The sequence below is a fragment of the Sorex araneus genome, chromosome 1, assembly GCF_027595985.1.
Source record: "Sorex araneus isolate mSorAra2 chromosome 1, mSorAra2.pri, whole genome shotgun sequence".
Lineage (NCBI taxonomy): Eukaryota > Metazoa > Chordata > Mammalia > Eulipotyphla > Soricidae > Sorex > Sorex araneus.
The window spans coordinates 128,241,342-128,260,355 of NC_073302.1; the positions used below are offsets into that span (position 1 = coordinate 128,241,342).

Genomic DNA, 19,014 nt, shown 5'->3' on the forward strand with positions numbered 1-19,014 from the left:
AGTCTAATACCATGCTGTTTTAATTACTACTGCTTTGTAGTACAGTTTGAAGTTGGGGAAGGTGATGCCACCCATCTTCTTTTTCCCAAGGATTGCTTTAGCTATCCGTGGGGTTTATTGTTCCATATGAATTTCAGGAGTGTTTTGTCTATTTCTTTGAAGAATATCATGGGTATTCTGATAGGGACCACATTAAATCTATCATGTACTTTGGAATGTATTGCCATTTTGATCATGTTAACCTTCCCTATCCATGAGCAGGAGATGTGTCTCCATTTTGTAGCGTCCTCTTTTATTTATTGAAGTAGTGTTTTGTAATTTTCTCTATATAGGTCCTTCACCTCTTTAGTTAAGCTGATTCCGAGGTACTTGATTTTCTGAGGCACTATTGGGATTTTTTTTTAATAACTCTTTCTTCTCTTTCATTATTTGTATATAGGAAAGCCACGGACTTTCAGGTGTTGATTTTGTAGCTGCCACTTTAGTGTACAAACCTATTGTTTCTAGATTTTTTTGTAGAGTCTAAGATTTTCTAAGTATAGTATCATATCATCCACAAATAGTGATTGCTTGACCTCTTCCTTTCCTATCTGTATGCCCTTGATATCTTTTTCTTGCCTAACTGCTATGGCCAGAACTTCCAGTACTACACTGAGTAGGAGTGGCAAGAGTGGACAACCTTATCTTGTCCCCCATCTTAGAGAGAAGGCTTTTACTTTCTCCGCATTGAGAATGATGCTTGCAGTGGAAAAGCCACTTCCTTTTGTTTTGTTTTAGGTCACATCAGTTGTGTTCAGGGCTTACTCCTGGCTCTGCTCAGGGATCATTCCTGGTGGTGCTCCAGGTACCATATGGGGTTCCGGGGATAAAACCCAAGTTAGCCGTATGCAAGGCAAGGTCCCTCCCCACAGTACTACCTCTCTAGTCCCATGCAAACATTTCTAAGATGATAAAAAAAAAAAATGAACTGTAAAACTATGAAATGATTTTTTAACAGGAATATAAGATAGACTGTAGAGAGTGCGGGGGTTAAGGTGGTTAACCTCCTATTCCCCAGTATATTCCCCAGTACATGGTCACCCAGTCCCCCGAGTAGTACCCAAACATATGGTACCTCGAGTGATCTCCAAGCACCACCTCACGTGATCCCAGAACTAAAAAGATTTAAAAATAAAGAAATGGTTTAAAGATTTAAAATAAACAAATTTTAAATGAACAAAAAATATTTAAAAATAAATGTCTGTTGTGGTTTCCACAACACCACCGCGAAAGAAAGGCTCATTTAAAAAGGAAGGGCTAAGTTAAAAGGGAAGTCGACAGTATCAAATACTGGCAAGACTGTAGAACAATCAGAATTCTCAGATATGCCAAGGGGGCTGTTTCTGCATACACACACTTCTAAAAAACTGGTAGCCACGTTGATTGGTGCTAAATATTTCACATGCCACAAGAATTCTACTCCTTAGTCTATAGTCACAGTAAGGCAGACTCGTGGTGCAAAAGACAAGTAACAGGATTATCTATTGCAGCAAGAGGCATTGTGGCCACAAAACGAATCCTCCCCACCTGGCCCCCAAGAGCAGAACAGATAAGTAAATTGTGGTGCACCCACACAACGGAATACTCAACAGCAACGAGAATGAGCACTGCACAGCAAGTGGATGGCTCACAGCCAACAGTGGGAAGACAGTGCATGCTGAGTTACTTACTTTATAAGAAGTTCAAAGACAGACAATCACCAAGGTCAGACACGACCTAAATGAATCATTTCCTACTTAGCATCCAAAGTTAAGGGAGAGGGAGCTATGGAAGAGGTTTGGGAGGGGACAGGAAACAGAAGGAGCATGAGTGAGGATACTCTGGGGCACTGGTCAAGTTCCACTTCATCTGAGTGTTGGTTATTCAGCTGTTAGACCCGGAAAGTCCATCAAGCTGCACACTCACATTCACTTTTCGGGGACTCTTATCAGTGGTAAAGAGTGGACTGGAGGGGCCAGAGAGATAGCACAGCGGGGAGGGAGTTTCTTTTGCCGACCAGGGGTCAATTCCTGGCATCCCATATGATCCCCAAGCACTGCCAGGAGTAATTCCTGAGTGCAGAGCCAGGAGTAACCCCTGTGCATCACCGGGTATGGCCAAGAAACGAAAACAACAACAAAAAACAGTGGACTAAAGTCTCCAAGGGACTTCAGTGGTGCTGAAGGAGCAGTAACTTTTGTACATGAAAACCATAAACATTAACACTATTGTAATCATGTTAAACTACAGTAAGGAAATTAATTATAAAATAAACAGGGGATGATGATTACATGATGGCAACAATTATTGCAGAGAAATAGGGGTTTAACTGTAAACCTTCCACCAACGGCTCAGTATGGTAAGTCAGACTGGATCTGTTACTATTTTCCCGCTCGCCATGCGTGATGATTGATTCCCATTTACCGCCAAAGGGAACAAAGCCCAAACAGACTATGATGGAGAGCAGACTTCTGACAGCCGGGGGAGCATTCAGAGGCTGAGGAGTACACTTGTCCACTAGAGGGCCCCAGATCACAGAAGATTCTCCATCCCTCTGGACCACTGAAGCTTCCCACCTCCCCTCCTACCCCCTTTCTCCCCCACCCTCCCCCATCCCCCCACTGCAATGCCTCTGGTTGTTCTAAGCTACTCCCAATTCTGGTTCCTCGGGTTATCAATGCTACTCCCCTGAGACTCCTGCAGTCCCAGCTTACCCAATGGCAGCCCCGGGCAGGGGTGGCAGCTGGGCGTCTCTCACCACGCGGGGGAATCCAGGAGCTGATGGTTCCTCACCCCTCCTCTGTCCCCTCCACCACCACCACCACCACAGGTCAGCAGCCCCAGCTTTTCTCCCTGCCCACGACAAGCCATTCACAAAATGACAGACTAAACGTTTAAACGCACGGTGAAAGGCGTCAGGCAGTGTCACTCAGCAGTGTCACTGCTGCCCCCTGCCACCCCAGCATGGCGCTGACTGGTGAGGAGAGGAAGCCACGTGGGCCAGGCCCGTGGGACACGATAGTTGTTCAGTGGCCCAACCTCGCTCTAATATCTGCTCACTGCTCCACCTCTGTGGGCCCCCTTACTGCCCCTCAAGCCCCCCAGGTGCCCGGCCTGTCCCCCATCCCCACGCCCCCAAAATGTTCCCCCAGTCTGGGAAACTCTTCTCCCAAGTCTCCACTCGGCCCGTCCCCTCATCCCCTCCAAGTCTCTGCTCAGCGTCACCCTGCACCACACCTGCTCCCCCACATCCCCGCTCCGGCACCTCCTTTCTGGCTCTCTTTCCCCTTGAGCATGTTGGGGAAACTCATTTCTTTGCTCGGATGTGTCCTGTGTATCCTCTGCCTCTCCCTGCTGGGGTGGGAGATTCGGGAGGGACTGGCTGGACCTCGGTCTGCTTTGTTCTCTGCTTCGACCCGGGCACGGAGAGGCACACAGAAGTAGCCCACGAGCGTTAGATTCCTGAAGGAGTGGACTGGCTGATGCCACTGTCAGCCAGTCTCCTGGCTTCAGGAACAAACACGGACAGTCCTCAGTGAACGGAGAGAGCCAGCAGGGAGGAGAGGGGAGAGCGGGGGTCGGGTTCTGGAGGGTGCTGTCTCTGACCCTCCATGCTGACCTGTGGGGAACGAGACATGCGGCTGCCTTGCTGTGTGCTCTGCCGGGCTCCGCCAATGGGAAACAGGGAGAGGCAGCTCAGGGCATGGTGGGGGGGGGGGAATGAATGATGCCCGAATTTATATTCCCTCGATTCTCTCCGTGATGAGCTGCAACTTTCCCTCCAGAACCTGCTTCGGCTCCTCCCTCTCCTCGGTCACTAAAGTCAGTCGCTCATCAAGACTCACACCACGTTCCCTCAGTCCTGACCACTCCTCTCAGAAGGGTCCCGACGGCCGACCCTCCTGAGTTACCCAACAAGAGAGCACCAGTGGTAGCCTCTGAGCAATCAAGCAATTCCCAGAGGCAGACAGAGTCCATTGGTTTCTTGGAGTTTTAAATAACTGCAACTCGCTCCAAGCTCACAGGTCGATGCCACGAGCCCGAATGGTCTGTGGGTCGTTCGTTGACTTGGGAGTTCTTCAAACAGTTCTTTCAGGGATCTGTTTAGAGCCGGGCTCAGTCTGGAGCTGGCCTCTCTGCGTGTGTTGACATTAGCTCTGGGAACAATTGTGTATTGACTTTTGCTTTGTTTCTTGGCCAGCAACCTGGCCTGGCAACCAAGCAGAACCTAAGGTGCTCAATCCAAGCTGACCGCCTGACGAGAGTTAGAAAAAGCTGTTCAAAAGCTCATAATCTGAGTCTTTTTGTCCATGTATTTCCCAACCCACAGAGTGAGCCAACATGAGCCCTTAAGAGTATGCGATACTGACAATATAAAAATGGGAAAGATAGCTTTCTTAGACAAAAGTGGTGTTTTGCAAATAAGGAACACATCATTTCGTGTCATATACTTGGTATTAAATAAATGGTATTAATATCATATGTTAAGGGCTATTGAAGATCACTTGGATGGAGTTCCAAAGAGATTATCTTACTTGCCTATAGCAACCATTTTGCTAGCACACCAAGAGCGAGATTTAATCTTTTCCCCTGAAACAACAACCTTGGGCTCCATTTTAGCAGTTAAAAGAAGTATTTCAACTTCTTTCAATCAAGAAGTATAAAGTTAAAAAAAAAAAAGAAAAGAACGCATGAGAGAGGGAAACATCAGTGTTCAAATATTGCTTGTCTTCTGAATATGAAATTTTGCTTTCTGAATTCACATTTTCTGAAATGCCATTAAATGGCAATTCTTCCAAAATTAAGACTAATAGAAATAAAGTTGCAAACATCTACTAAATTGTACTTTTTGTTTACTCTTATTTTAGATATGCTTATATCTCAAGAACACAATTTATGTTTATCAAGATTGCCAAAAGAGAGGTTGGAGAGATAGTACAGGGGAAAGGCATTTGTCTTCCACCCAGCCAATCCAGCTCAGCATCTGACCGCTCCATGCACAGGGCCAGGAATGAGCCTGAACACCACCAAGTGTACCACCCCCCCCCAAAAAAAAAATGACTGCCAAAGGAAAATGCTGAATTTGTATGTAAAATTAATTTGTGGCACAACATATGGAAGTTGAATTCTTCATGAGCTGAGTACCTAAGTTTAAATACATCACCTGGAAAGTGACTGGCCCTTCATAGACCCAAAGACACAGGTCTTGGGAGACAGTTCATAATCAGCCAGTGTGGCCCACCCAGCCCTTCAGAGTGCCAGATACCTGAGTCAAGAGAGAAGACAAAGCAGCAAAGGAGCCACTTGCCTGCAGCCTGGCTGCAGAGCCAGAAATTCTATTTAGAAAGAGGCTGTGTGCACTGGGCCCTGGCAGAATAATAGCTTACACAAGCTCCAGGCCTGCAGTCACAAGCACAGGTACACTTACATTATTCAATAGCACCTACTGGTCTTCCACACATAAGTGGAGGCTGCCCTGGAAGTTCTCCCAACCACACTTCATTAAACGACATCAGAACTAAACTTGTCATTAGGAGATGAACATGACCAGGCATCCTTCGACTCTGCGTCTTGATTGGTTAATATCCCATCTGCTGTGAAGCTTTTGGTCCATACAAGGGCATAGGCAAAAGTCATCCAAAATCCTATAAAGGCACATCCTCAATTTTCCCACCCTTCTGACCTAACTCTTATTGAAGTGATGGCCCTATTGAGTTTCCCTAGTGGAGCGTTTCCTTCACCAAGACTTAACAATTAGTCCCCGTTAGCAAGGTGAGTGACAGATCTCTTGACAATGGAAACAGGTGATAGCTCAGGGGCCAGGGGCGCATGCCTGCAAGAGCAAGGATCACAGCTCAGTCCTCACCACAAACCCTGGCAACTCTGCTAGGCCACAGCAGTCCTCTGTCTGAATAGTCACCCCTTGCTCAGACTGCCCCTGTAAGAGCACTACAGGGTGGTCATCCCAAAAGCAAACTTAATGAAAAATAAAGCAAAAACTCATCATCAGGAGTCCAAGTTTGGGAAAAAGTTCCACTTTAAACAGATCTTTTGACAAAAACAAACAAAAAGGAGCCTTTTCCAGATAAGAAAATGATTATGACATGACTTCTAAGTCCTGTCCATTTACCCAACAATCATGCCACTGGTTTGCCAACGAATGGCATGTTCTTCTTCACTCAACTCTAACAGCCAAAGACATACCCTCACTCCAGTAAACATTGGGGGCTTAAGTTGGTCCCCCAGTAAAAGAGACTGGACTGCCACTGAAAGTTTTTCAAAAGTACTTCTATGCTGTCTAGTAAAGTAAATTGACAACACTTACAAACTATAAATGATCAGTGAAAAATTCGATGAATTCTTATTGAAATAATCATTAAGCAACTTTAAATAAACACAAAGTCAGGTTTTGGGTGGTTTTTTTTTTTTTTTTTTTTGGCTTTTTGGGGGCTGGAGTGATAGTACAGCGGTAGGGCATTTGCTTTGCAGGAGGCCAACCTGAGTTCAATTCCTCCACCCCTCTTGGAGAGCCCGGCAAGCTCCCAAGAGTATCCCGCCCGCACAGCAGAGCCTGGCAAGCTACCCGTGGCGTATTCAATATGCCAAAAACAGTAACAAGTCTCAAAATGGAGATGTTACTGGCACCCACTCGAGCAAATCGATGAGCAATGGGATGACAGTGACAGTGGCTTTTTAGGTCACACCCGGTGATGGACAAGGGTTACATCTGGTTCATTCACTCAGGAATTACTCCTGGTGGTGCTCGGGAGACCATATTGGAAGCTGGGAACCAAACTCGGATCGGCCGCATGCAAGGCAAACGCCCTATCTGCTGTGCTATTACTCCAGGCCCCAAAGTCAGTTTCTAAGGTACAAGGAAACTTTAAAAATATCAAGTGATCAACAAGTTACTGCTCCATTTACAAGCAAGTTTCCTCCATAATGAGGGAACTGAAATAAATATGATGTCTACAAACCCACTCGGCAACATTTAGTGACTTTGAGGCTTCTAGGTTAAACAGAACTGGGCACGCAGAGCTACTGTAACAGGAAGGCCTGTAACACAAATCAGAGAGTATAATACAACTCCGTTTACAAAGGCTCAAGCCTCCAAAGGAACTGGGAAAGGGGCAACGAAGCCTACTGAAGTTCTGTAATTAGAAAAGATTTCTTTGAAATCTACACCTCATGTGTAGCATGAGATGAATTCGGGAAAATACAAATACTCAGAGAAGAGGCTGCAGAGTCTTCTAGACAAAAATAAGTCTAAATAGACTTAGCAAAGGAAAATGAACATAAATATAGGATCAGATGTTTCCAAAATGATGACCACAGTGATAGTACAGTGGGTAGAGTGCTTGCCTTGCACATGGCTTAGGTGGATTCTATCCCCAGCATCTTACTTAGTCCCCCATGCTCACCAAGAGTGATCCCTGAGCACACAGCCCGGAGTAAAGCCTGAACACAGCGGAGTGTGGCTCCAGAACAAACAAAAAATCCTCACCATCTTTTTTCACACTACCAACACAGTAACAGACTAAAATTACAATTTAGTCTTTAATTGTTGAGAGAGGCTTTTAAAATCTCAGGGCTACAAGGAATGGACACATTACTGAGACCGCTCGAGAAATTCGATGATCAACGGGATGATGATGATGATGATGAATTATTGAGAGGTGCTGAAATAGCTTCGTCCTTCATAAATATATCTTCCTGCACGTGCTATTATTAGAACCTTATGACCTACTGTTGACCACTTTGTGGTGATCCACTCTCTAAAGTACTTATAGTTTCCGCCTTCTTGAAAGACAAGCAATACTTTTTAATATTAAAAACAAATGATTTTTAAATGTTTTTTTTTTTAATTTGGGAGGTGGAGTGAGGTATACCTAGCAGTGCTCAGGGACTACTTCTGGCTCTGTACTAAAGGGTCACTCCAAGCGATGCTTGAGAGATATTTGCAGTGCCAAGGACCAAACCAGGATTGGCCATACACAGGGAAGCAGCTTAGCTCCTGAACTGTTTTCTCAGGCCTCAACAATATTTTTAAAAAGTAATTATTATATTACACTCTATTACACTCAGCCCTGAGATTTTAGCAGCCTGTCCTTACTTGTCTTTCCCAACAATTGGACACTCTTTCAGGGTCAGGGGAATGAGACCTATCGTTACTGTTTTTGGCAAATTGAATACGCCACAGGTAGCTTGCCAGGCTCTGGCCTGTGGGCAGGATACTGTCGGTAGCTTTCCAGGCTCTCCAAGAGGTATGTATATATCTGTTTCTGTATTTGGGGTATGAATACACCACAGGGAGCTTGCTAGGCTCTTCCTTGCTAAATGATGGAAATTTAGTGGGCCAAGAAGATAATATTGCAGGTAAGGCACTTGCCTTGCACACAGCTAAACCTGGATTCAATCCTTGGCACTGAATATAGTCCCCCGAGCACCACCAGGAGTGATCCCTTAGCCTGGGGAATGAGGCTCATAATCAAATAAAATTAAACAAACAAAAATCAGATGAAGATACATCACATAAGTCTGTTTTACTTATTGCGACTAATGCTACCAAAATATCTGAATCAATATTGGCTTTACTCTCACTTTTCTAAGGCTTGAGCATGTACACAAGGGGGTTTTCATTTCACAATATCCTCTGGAGTTATCGATGGAGATACTATAGCAAACCATCATTTCTTGCAGATTGCATGTTTTAAAAGTGCTCACTTACCCTGCATTGTTGCTGACTGCAGTTAGGCCCTTCACTCCAGTCTTCAGTAAGGCTCCTATAAGATTCTCTGGAATTCCGCACAACCCAAAACCTATAATATATCAAAAGAATAAACATTTTGTGAAAGGGTAATATTTAGGCTGGGAAATGTGTGTGCTCCTCTTAACTGAAAAAAGAAAAAAAAACTGTATTTATTACATCAGGCTGGAGCAATAGCACAGCGGGTAGGGCATCTGCCTTGCATGCGGCTGACCTGGGTTCGAGTCTGATTCCTCCGTCCCTCTTGGAGAGCCCGGCAAGCTACCAAGAGTATCCCGCCCGCACAGCAGAGCTGGCAAGCTACTCGTGGCATGTTCGATATGCCAAAAACAGTAACAACAAGTCTCACAATGAGACGTTACTGGTGCCTGCTCCAACAAATCGATGAACAATGGGATGACAGTGCTACAGTGGCAGTGCTACTTATTAGATCTACTAAGCAAAATGCTAAGAAATGCTATGGCAAACTCGATAAATCCATGGTCTTAGAGCTGTATTCAAATGTTTTGTAGCATTAAACAGCACCAGACATCACTGTCAGGGCCTCACTTCACATGTGTAAAGTACACCCTGTTCGTATAATAACATGTGGCTCTTCCTGAGCTTAACTACTCAGCTACTTACCTATTGTTGCCCCACTTCATAAGTCAACCCTTATACAATTACCTTTTTCAAGCAGGACTGTCATATGTCTCAGTATATTTTGCAGAAATACAAGCCAAGATCTGGCTTTCATTTATTTATAGAGAATTACTGTTTATTTACAGAGAGAACCCTATACCATTTAAAGAATTCCACAATTCTTAGAATTCTTGGAATTGTGGAATTCTTCAAATGTTATTAGGCTCAACATTTTTAATGACTGCTCAGTGAACTTTATAAAGCAGCCCTAAAAATAACCTTTGATTTCTAAATCCAAGAGCTAGGAAGCTAACAACATCTTAAAGTCAAGCAATCACGCTGAAGGAGTGTGAGGCGGTGGTTCTAAAAGACATCCCGAACAGGAAACAATCTGGGGAACTCAAAAACAGTGAGATGCTTCTGTGCTTTCTAGCTCACAAAATGAGGAAGATTAAAAGGAATGATTAGGTGCCGGCTCACGAGGAAAATATAACCATTTGAGTTATACAGAATTTCTGAAGATCTAGAGGATTGAAACTACTCAGACAACAGCATTTGAAGTTTCAACTCAAAAACACACTAGGAGGGGCTGGAGCGATAGCACAACAGCGGGAGGGTGTTTTCCTTGCACGCGGCCGACCTGGGTTCAATTCCCAGCATACCATATGGTCCCCTGAACACCGCCAGGAGTAATTCCTGAGTGCAAAGCCAGGAGTAACCCCTGTGCATCGCCGGGTGTGACCCAAAAAGAAAAAAAAAAAAAACCCACTAGGAAAAAAAAAAAGTAAGAAAAGGAAGATACTAAACCTTGCTAAATTTTTGGAAAGAAGACACTATAACAAAATAGATAATATGTAAATAAATAGTAATAAAATATTGAATAAACAGCAACTAAGTGATAAGTTACAGGCATTTTTTGTTTTGTTTTGGGGCCACTCCTACCAGTGCTCAGGGCTCACTCCAGGCTCTGCACTCAGCGCTCACTTCTGACAATACTCCGGCAACCATACATGGTGGCAGAGAATGAACCTGGGGCAGCTGAGTGAAGGGCAAATGTGTCAGCTGCTGGACTATCTCTCCGGTGCCAAGGCATTTTTAATTTATTTAGCTTCATCACTGTGATTTCCCTGCTTTGCCAAGACACAAAATTATTAACATTAAAATGGAAAAATGACACCATTACTCACCACCAACCAAGATTGTCGCATTATCAGGAATATCTTTTACAGCTTCCACTGGATCTGTATAAAATTTAGTACGGCGACATGCGCTGGTTGAAAAGTATGAAACACATCCCTAAAATATTAAAAAAAAAAGTTGAGAATAACCACTTGAAGAATAATTTTAACTTTGCATCGATAGTAAATGATTCACCTTTACATACAGAAGGATAATTTTATTTTGAGTAGTTCACTTACTAGTAGAATGGATAATACCTTACAGAATATTACCTGAAGCTTTCTATTAGACAAGGGGGAAATTCTGTGACCCCCGAAAAGAATGAAAGTAGACAGCCCATACTCAAACTCACAGTGATTGTCTCACTAAGAATCAATGGCTGGGGGCTGGAGCAATAACACAGTGAATAGGGCGCTTGCCTTGCACACAGCTAACCCAGATTCAATCCCTGGCATCCTATATGGTTCCCTGAGCCCATCAGGCATGGTTATTGAGTTCAGAGCCAGGAGTAATCTGGGAATAACCCCACACACAAGCACACACAAAAAATGTATCAATTTCTGGTCTGGAGAGGGTAGGCTGCTTGCCTTGCACACAACCAACCCAAGTTTGATTCCCCAGCACCTCATATGGTCCCCCAAGCCCACCAGGAATGATCTCTGAACCAGGAGTAAGTCCTGAGCATAGCTGATATGACTACACACACACACACACAAAAAATTTCTGACAGCAGCCAAACCTTCCATCTAATCAAAAAACATGTTTTTTGAGAACCCAGCCCGGGTCAGACACTGTGCTTTTCACTTTAGGGCATGAAGATTAGGCTGTTGCTCTCACAGACACTAAGTCACAGAAACCATAACACAAATACTACTAACACAAATAAAACTGTGCCCTTGAGCCAACATTGGGTGTCACAGAATGCCTACCAATGGCTACAAACATGCAGCCCCTCCAAAACTTGAAGCTTATGCATGCTGTAAAACAAGTCACCTACGGGTAAGGCATGGTTAGAATTACCAAAGTGTCCGCCTGGATGCATCTAGCAAGTACTGGTGACCACTTAACTCAATACACCAGTGCCTCTGTACACTCACAATATGGACAGAACAAAGTGGCGACCTTCCAGGCTACACAGTCGGCACCTCGCCTCTGGTGTCATTAGACCTTCAACCAGAAGGGAAAGAGCAGAAGAACGACACCTGATGGCTGATAATGCTGTCACTTTCATAAACTGACGGTGACAGAGCCGAGAATTTCACCCTAACTGTCATAAGCTCTCATCTGGACTTAGACTGGAGAGAATGTGGAGGAATTCGCTGGCATCTGGGAGTTTCTAGCACTCTGTTCTTCCTCTAAAACAATTCCTCTCATAACAAAAAGGGTCAAGTAGGCGAGGAAAAAAAAACAAAAAAACTATTTCCTAGAACCCTAAAAGTCAAATGAGATCTGTCAGGAGGGCAGTTATACAACTGCTTCTTGTCCCGTTCCATTTCAAACCTGTTCAAGGTCGTGGAGGCGGAGGTATACCCTGGCATAGGGCCCACGTGAGGGAGTAATAAATGGAAGCAAAGGGAGAGGGAAGGGCACACACGGCCTTTAGAAGTGTCCTGCACTCTAAATAGCATGCTTATCGGGGTCTGTTTGAAACTCACTTGCGTACACACATATATTTCAATCTTGGAAATTAGAAGTTTGAGCACTTGGGCTGGAGAGATAGCAGAAGGATTAAGGTACTTGCCTTGAATTGCAGCAAGCCCAGGTTTGATCACAACACGAGACCCCCCAGGAGTGATCCCAGGCTCAGTGCTAAGGGATCACTCCTGGTGGTGCTTGGGGAACTATGTATACAGCCAGGAATCAATCCGAGTTGGCCAGGGGCAAGGCAGCAGCCTTAGCTGCTGTCCTATTTCTCCAGTCCCATACAACAGATTTTTATGAGTCCCTTTTATTTTTAGGAGTTACTAACTGCTGTCATTATCTCCACTTAGGATGAAGATGCCATTATATAGTATGCCTTGAACCTGTATAGTGAAGTAATGTAGTTAGAGCTCCGTAGAACTGGGGAGAGATGCAAAACATGAAATGCAAATGTAATCTTTCTCCCCCACCACCACCCCGCCCCCTGTTTCCCACCAAAAATAGAAAGCATTAGCAGAAGGGGAGGAATGAAAGAACTGGTCTATAACAAAATGGTCTGGGAAGCAAGAGGTGACCCTGAATTATTTCTCTATAGACTGAGAGACACGAATCCTGTGGAAAATCAGAAGAAAACTCACCTCTCCTATAGACCCGAAGAAAGTTTTGGACTCCAGGGGTGAAACAAAAGCATAGAGTTACAGACTTGGCCGGGTGTTTCTAGAATCAGTAACTCTTCATCACAAACAACAAAAATTACTGAGGGACCAGAGAGAGGGTCCAACGGGAAAGGCGCCTGCCTTGCATGCAGCCCATTTGGGTGCCGCAGACTGTCCCCTGTGTGCCACCAGGAGTGGTCCTTGGGCACAGATCCAGGACTAAACGCTCAGCATACCTACCCGGTGTGCCTCAAAAAACAAACAAACAAAAAACTACTGAGGCTGCCTCCATATCCGGAAAAATATTTTTCAGAAGTACTACGGAAAAGAACAGCATATTTCACATTTACCCAAATAATCAAAAGTTCAGCGGGTAGGGCGCTTGCCTTGCATGCGGCCGACCCGGGTTCGATTCCCAGCATCCCATATGGTCCCCTGAGCATCGCCGGGGGTAATTCCTGAGTGTAGAGCCAGGAATGACCCCTGTGCTTCGCCGGGTGTGACCCCCCCCCCAAAAAAAAAAAAAGCAAAAAAATAAATAATCAAAAGTTAAAAACCGTAAAACTGACACAGTTCCAGGAAATATTGAAAATTTGGAAAATATTGAAAATTGGAAAATTCACAGGCACACTCAACTTTGGGGTTGGTTTTCGTGTTCTATTTTTTCCCATTGTTTATGCATGTGGGACCCACATTTGCTGACATCTGTTAAATCAGCCATGCTTATCTATTGGCTGAGAAACAAATGTGGCATAACAGGACACACTCCAGTAATCTTAGTGTGTGTGTCAAAATACGTTTGCTTTACAGTCCAGCTTACAATTGTTCTTACAAGTCTAGGAACCTGAGAAAATTAAATGTCCAAGATGCCCTCAGACTATTTCAAAAGGATGTTAATAGTTCCCCAGAGGTGAGAGTGAGGATTAAATAATGACAGATGCAGAAACACTTAGCCTGTCCCTGAGCTACAGGTCCCCAAGGCACCTTAGCTTCCTTCCGACTATACAACCTTTTCTCTACTCCCCACAGATGCAGTTAAGATTAACTTCCCATAAGTGGGAGTTAAAATTTTCATTTTAAACCTCCCCCAGTTGGGGGGTCGGCGAGCCCCACCCCACAATCACACTTATGGATAAACAATTATTTTTCTAACATGCCCTGGGCTGCACCAAATTATTTGTTTTCAACAAATAAACCCCTGTTTGTTTTAACATGTTTATTTTGCTTGCAATAAAGCCAGCCTAAGTAGTCAAAGAGAGTCGGCGAATCCAGCATGCGGTGGAGCGAAGAGGAAGCCCAAGGCCTGAAATCTGTGGCACCCCAACGGTTAATTGGGATCTGCCATTCCTGCCATCCAGGAAGCTGCCGCACTGGGAGGCAGCAGCACTGAAGGGAAGCCTTTGGGATCTGTTTCTTTGGGTTTTTTGGTTTGTTTTGGGAGCCACTCCTAGCGACAATGTGCAGGGCTCACTCCTGGCTCTGCCCTCAGGAATCGCTCCTGGTGGTGCTTGCAGGACCATAGGGGATAGGAACGGGGAGGGGAATCGAACCTGGGTTGGGTGACTTCATGCAAAGTAAGCAACTTACCAAGATCCTTACAGCTCCAACCTGGGGTTCATTCTTTTGGAAACCTCCTCTCTGCCCACTCTATCTCACCAATGTCCCTGCCTCGGGAAGCCAAAGAGAGTCACAAAGCATCTTCTGAGTTAGGAGTAAAGATGGGGGAAGCCGGCTCCAATAACACCTGCTTTCTGCCCATACAGAACCGAATCCAAACAGCAGCTCTCACCAGCTTATAAAGTGTCCTGTACCTTCTAATATCCCTCAAAGACAAAACAAGTGATGGGAAAAGACCCCAGCACCATCTGCTACACAAATAAACAGCCTTTCAGTGCAGAGGCCACCTAAGAATGAGGAGAGACTGAGCACGCAGCTTGGACAACAATTTATTCCAGGGAAACAATTTTCCTCTGAAGGTCTTCCTTGACAATCATATAATTTATTGCAAGTTCTTTTCCCCATCTTCACCTTCTGCAAAATCCCACTTTATTGTGGCCACGACTTTCTGCTATTACCATCAGGAGAGAGAAATAATGGCCAGATACGGAAATGTAAGAAATCATCAAAATCAAATAACTGCCTCCTACTTCTTTCTCTCACACCCCTCCTAGACCTCATTTTTGTCCTTTACTCTTAAATTCTTACACCTGCCCTCTGAGGTCTGTTTCCACCATTCCACTGTTGAATCTAAATTTTATCTCATTGCTTCCAATTCTAGGATCTTTCACTTCTACCAGTGTTTCTCTTATCTAACTTTCTTCTTCCCCGTCATCCAACACTCTGGAACTTAATAAAACACAGTTTACTCAAAAGATCTTCCAGGGAAAATCCACCAATCGTACTTTTTTAAAGGTTTCTTTAATCTTAATGATATGTCCTTGGACTCCCACTCCCTTGCCCCCTCTAGTTAAATAAATCCGGACACAGGTAGGCACTGTTCACTTTCGTGTCAAAGTTTAATGAAGCCGGTGGAGAGGGGAGCAACCACATAAACAAAGGGTGAAGAGCACAGAGGCGTTAAAGGGAAAAGGGTAGTTACAGTTTACCATGGAGGAATTCAGTGCGTTAACTCTGCCAAGAGGAGGCGGGTGGAAGCGATGAAATGTTTTAGGTGCTGAGCACTGGACGGGTTCCCACTGGCGGTGGATTACTCATCCTGAACTACACACTGCCAGCTATGCACTTGCCATGAAGACTCCACCAGCGCTCAGAGAGCTACCGACCCGAGGCAGTTCTCCACAGAGCAGCAGATTGCTTGGGGTTTATGTTTATGTTTTGAGATCCTGCAGTTTACAGTACTGTCCATGATGTACTGTACACACACATAAATCCAAAATCACACCCACCACGCACCGTCAGGGTGCTCACTTCCCTCCCCCCCAGAGACCCCAACACTCCTCCCTTCCAGTACTTCCACCCCACCCCCACCCCCTCATGTGCATCTAGAAAACACACATACTCTAATGCCCACACTGGACGATGCCGAGCCTGCTAAGAGACTGCAGGCCAACAAGCAACAACTGGTAGGGCAGAAAGCTGGCAGGGTCTGCCAAGGGTTAAAACTCCGAAGACGGTACCCTGAAAGTGGAAGAGTGGTGAGTGAGACAGAAAGACATGAAAAGGCTCAGTGTGTTCAGAGACACAGGGTGACTCTCGCAGGGAGCAGCTCATGAAGATCACAAGGTCATGGAGGCAGGTGAAGTGTTCATGGTGGTTTTATGGGGGGAGGGGGGCAACCTTTCTCCACAGTGAAGGAAATAATACTATTCAATGCTCTCTCTGATCTCATCGGGAGTTAAATCCCTTCAGGCAGTTCACTTTCATCTACACTCATGCCCGCAGCTCTGACAGTGCAGCCCTCGGGGCTGGAGCGATGGTACAGTGGGTAGGATGCTTGCCAGGGTTCGATGCCCCGCACCCCATACAGTCCTTGAGTCCCATCAGGCATGATCCCAAAGCATAGAGCCAGAAGCCAGCATGGAGCACAGGCAAGTGTGGCCCCAAAATGGAAGGAAGGGAGGGAGGGGGGAGAAGAGGAGGTGAGAAGAGGGGAGAGGGAGGGAAAGAAGGGAAAGAAAAGAAGGGAGGGGGAAAGGAAAGGAAAAGAAGGGAGGGGGAGGGGAGGAGAGAGGAGGGGAGGAGACAGAGGGAAGGAGGGCAGGCTTCCAAAAGCATCAGATTTGCCGCCAACATCCCTGGGATATAACCCAGGTCCTATGCGCAGTCAGAAACTCTGGGATTGTTAACATAATAATCTGGTTAATGAAACCTCTAGGGTTGGAGAGATGGTACAGGGGTTAAGGCGCGTGCCAGAGTGTGGGTTCCTCCCAGCACCCCATGGTTGCCCCCACACCCTCAGCACCCAGGTGTGACCCGAAAAACCTAAAATAAATAAAGCCTCCAAGTAGGCACATTCATGTTTGAGAGCCTTGCCTAGAGCAAACCCACCAAATTCCTCTCTCATTTCACCCACTATGTTTCACAAAAAAATTCTCAAGACTTGGGGCTGGAGCGATAGCACAGCGGGTAGGGCGTTTGCCTTGCACGCGGCCGACGCGGGTTCGAATCCCAGCATCCCATATGGTCCCCTGAGCAGCGCCAGGAGTAATTCCTGAGTACAGAGCCAGGAGTAACCCCTGTGCATTGCCAGGTGTGACCCAAAAAGCAAAAAAAAAAAAAAAAATTCTCAAGACTTACAACTTCAATCCGCCCACAGATCCTCTGATCCTCTTATCTATTTATCATGTTTTGAGTGTGTTAGGCAGGGGGGTGTATGCTGTTGAGACACAGAGAGGGAGAGGGAGAGGGAGAGAGAGAGAGAGAGAGGCAGAGACAGCTCAACCTCAGGAAACTTGCATTTACTTGAGAAGGAAAGGAGAGCTCAAGTGTCCAAGCTTAATAAAAGTAGGAGGGGAGAAGCAAAGCAAACAGCAAGGGAGCTAAATGCCAAGCCTCCAGGTACGCGAGGCAGCTGTGATATTCAAACCTGAAAAGCAAGTGCGGAACACCGATAAGAGAGAGAACTTTGTGAGGTATGGCATGACCCGGAATCTGTAGACCTAAGAAGTTTGCGGAACTTCAAAAGTGGTTTCATGACATAAACGACGGTGAGAAAACAAATGCATGAAGTACACTGGGGCATCTAAGTAACTGTGGAAAGTTGAGAAAGTTCTTGACCTTGAACTAGGTGGGCCCAAGAGTATTGCCCTTTCCTGGTGTGCGTTGCTTTCACATTCACAAGGCAACGACGTGACTGAAGGTCAGGTTGGCTCCCAGGCCTGCCTCACAGAGCGCTCGCGGGGAGCCACGCGCTTCTTCCTACCAGGCACCTGCGAGTCAAACTCTCCAGTCTGAAGCCACTGCCGGGCCCTTGGCTAAGTAAGGAAGGGGGCTCGGGGGACCCTGGATTTGACTGTCCTTGGAGAAAGATGACGGAATGAGAGAAGAGCTATAGGGAGGAGCCGGAGTTAGTTCCCTCTGCAAAAGTTCGCGTGCCATTCTTCAATGCGCTACGAAGTAAATCAATCAAATAATTTTTTTTTTAAACTCCCTTTGCCCGTGCCAGGAAGGTGCTCCCGCCAATCCGGGGGCAGCCGAGGTGAGCCAGCCTCCCGGGACCGAGCGCTCGGCTTCTGGTCCAGGACGCGGCTCCAAGGCTGGGGCGCGCCCGCGGCCAGCCCGGCCGTCCCGGGAGGGTGTGTGCGCGCGCGGGGCCCGATGCCCGCTGCCCGCTGCCCGATGCCCAGCCGGCCGCACGCGAAGCCCCCACGCCGTTAGCCCCGGCCCCGGGCGTGCCCCGAGGGAGCGCTGCAGCCCCGGGCTCCCCCTCCCCGGCGCCGCGGGCCGCCACTGCCTTGTAGGGGAGCGGAGGTGGGACGCCGCCTCCCGCCGCGGCCGCGCCCCGCATCCGCCCCCTTGGCGGCGGGCTCGCACCCCTCCGGAATGAACCCTGCAGGGCGGGGGTGGGGGTGGGGGTGCCGGGCCTTCAGAGCCCCCCACTCCACTGCTAAGGGGGCGCCACGCTCACCCCTGCAGCCTGCAGCCTGCGGCAACTGGCGCCCCCCACCACCACCACCACCACACTCCCCACCAGCCCCCGTCCCGTTCGGGCCCCCGGGGCCCCAGAAGTGGCCGGGCAGGCGGAGAGCGAGCGAGGGGTCCCGCGGGGCGGGGCGGGCGCGAACCCGGCGGCCGGCCGGGCGGCGGCGGCCCCGGGATGCGCGTTACCTGCGAGCGGGCGACGAGGCGCGGGCAGGACACGAGCCGTCCGAGCGCCGCCATGTTCGCGCCGTGCGGGGCTGCGGCGGGCGCGCGACTGTCCGGGAGTTGGTGCCGGGGCGCCGCGTCCCCGCCCCGCGGGAGGAGGGAGGGCAGGAGGGGGAGGGGAGGGCGCGCGGGGGGCGGGCTGGAGGCTCGTCCGCGCCGGCCGTGACGTCCGCGCCTCCCGCCCCGCCGCGCCCCCGCCTGCGCCGCGGCTCCCCGGGGCCCCGCGCCCTGCGCCCGAGACCCTCGGCGGCGCGGCGTTGGGGCTCTGGAGGGGGCGGCGCGGGCTGCCTCCTCCCCATCCCCAAG

At 47.4% G+C, this 19,014-nt stretch overlaps 1 protein-coding gene across 1 annotated transcript in view; it reads right to left on the reverse strand.

Moving 5' to 3' along the window:
- Positions 1-18,787, reverse strand: part of OXCT1 (3-oxoacid CoA-transferase 1) — a 146,814-nt gene extending 128,027 nt beyond the window's left edge. Inside the window, exons 1-3 of the mRNA XM_055118235.1 lie at positions 18,670-18,787; positions 10,594-10,702; positions 8,747-8,837 (exon numbers count right to left, since the gene is read on the reverse strand). Of these exons, the coding sequence (XP_054974210.1) occupies positions 8,747-8,837; positions 10,594-10,702; positions 18,670-18,723 (254 nt within the window). The 5' untranslated portion in view covers positions 18,724-18,787. The remainder of the gene's footprint in view (positions 1-8,746; positions 8,838-10,593; positions 10,703-18,669) is intronic.
- Positions 18,788-19,014: the final 227 nt, after the last annotated feature.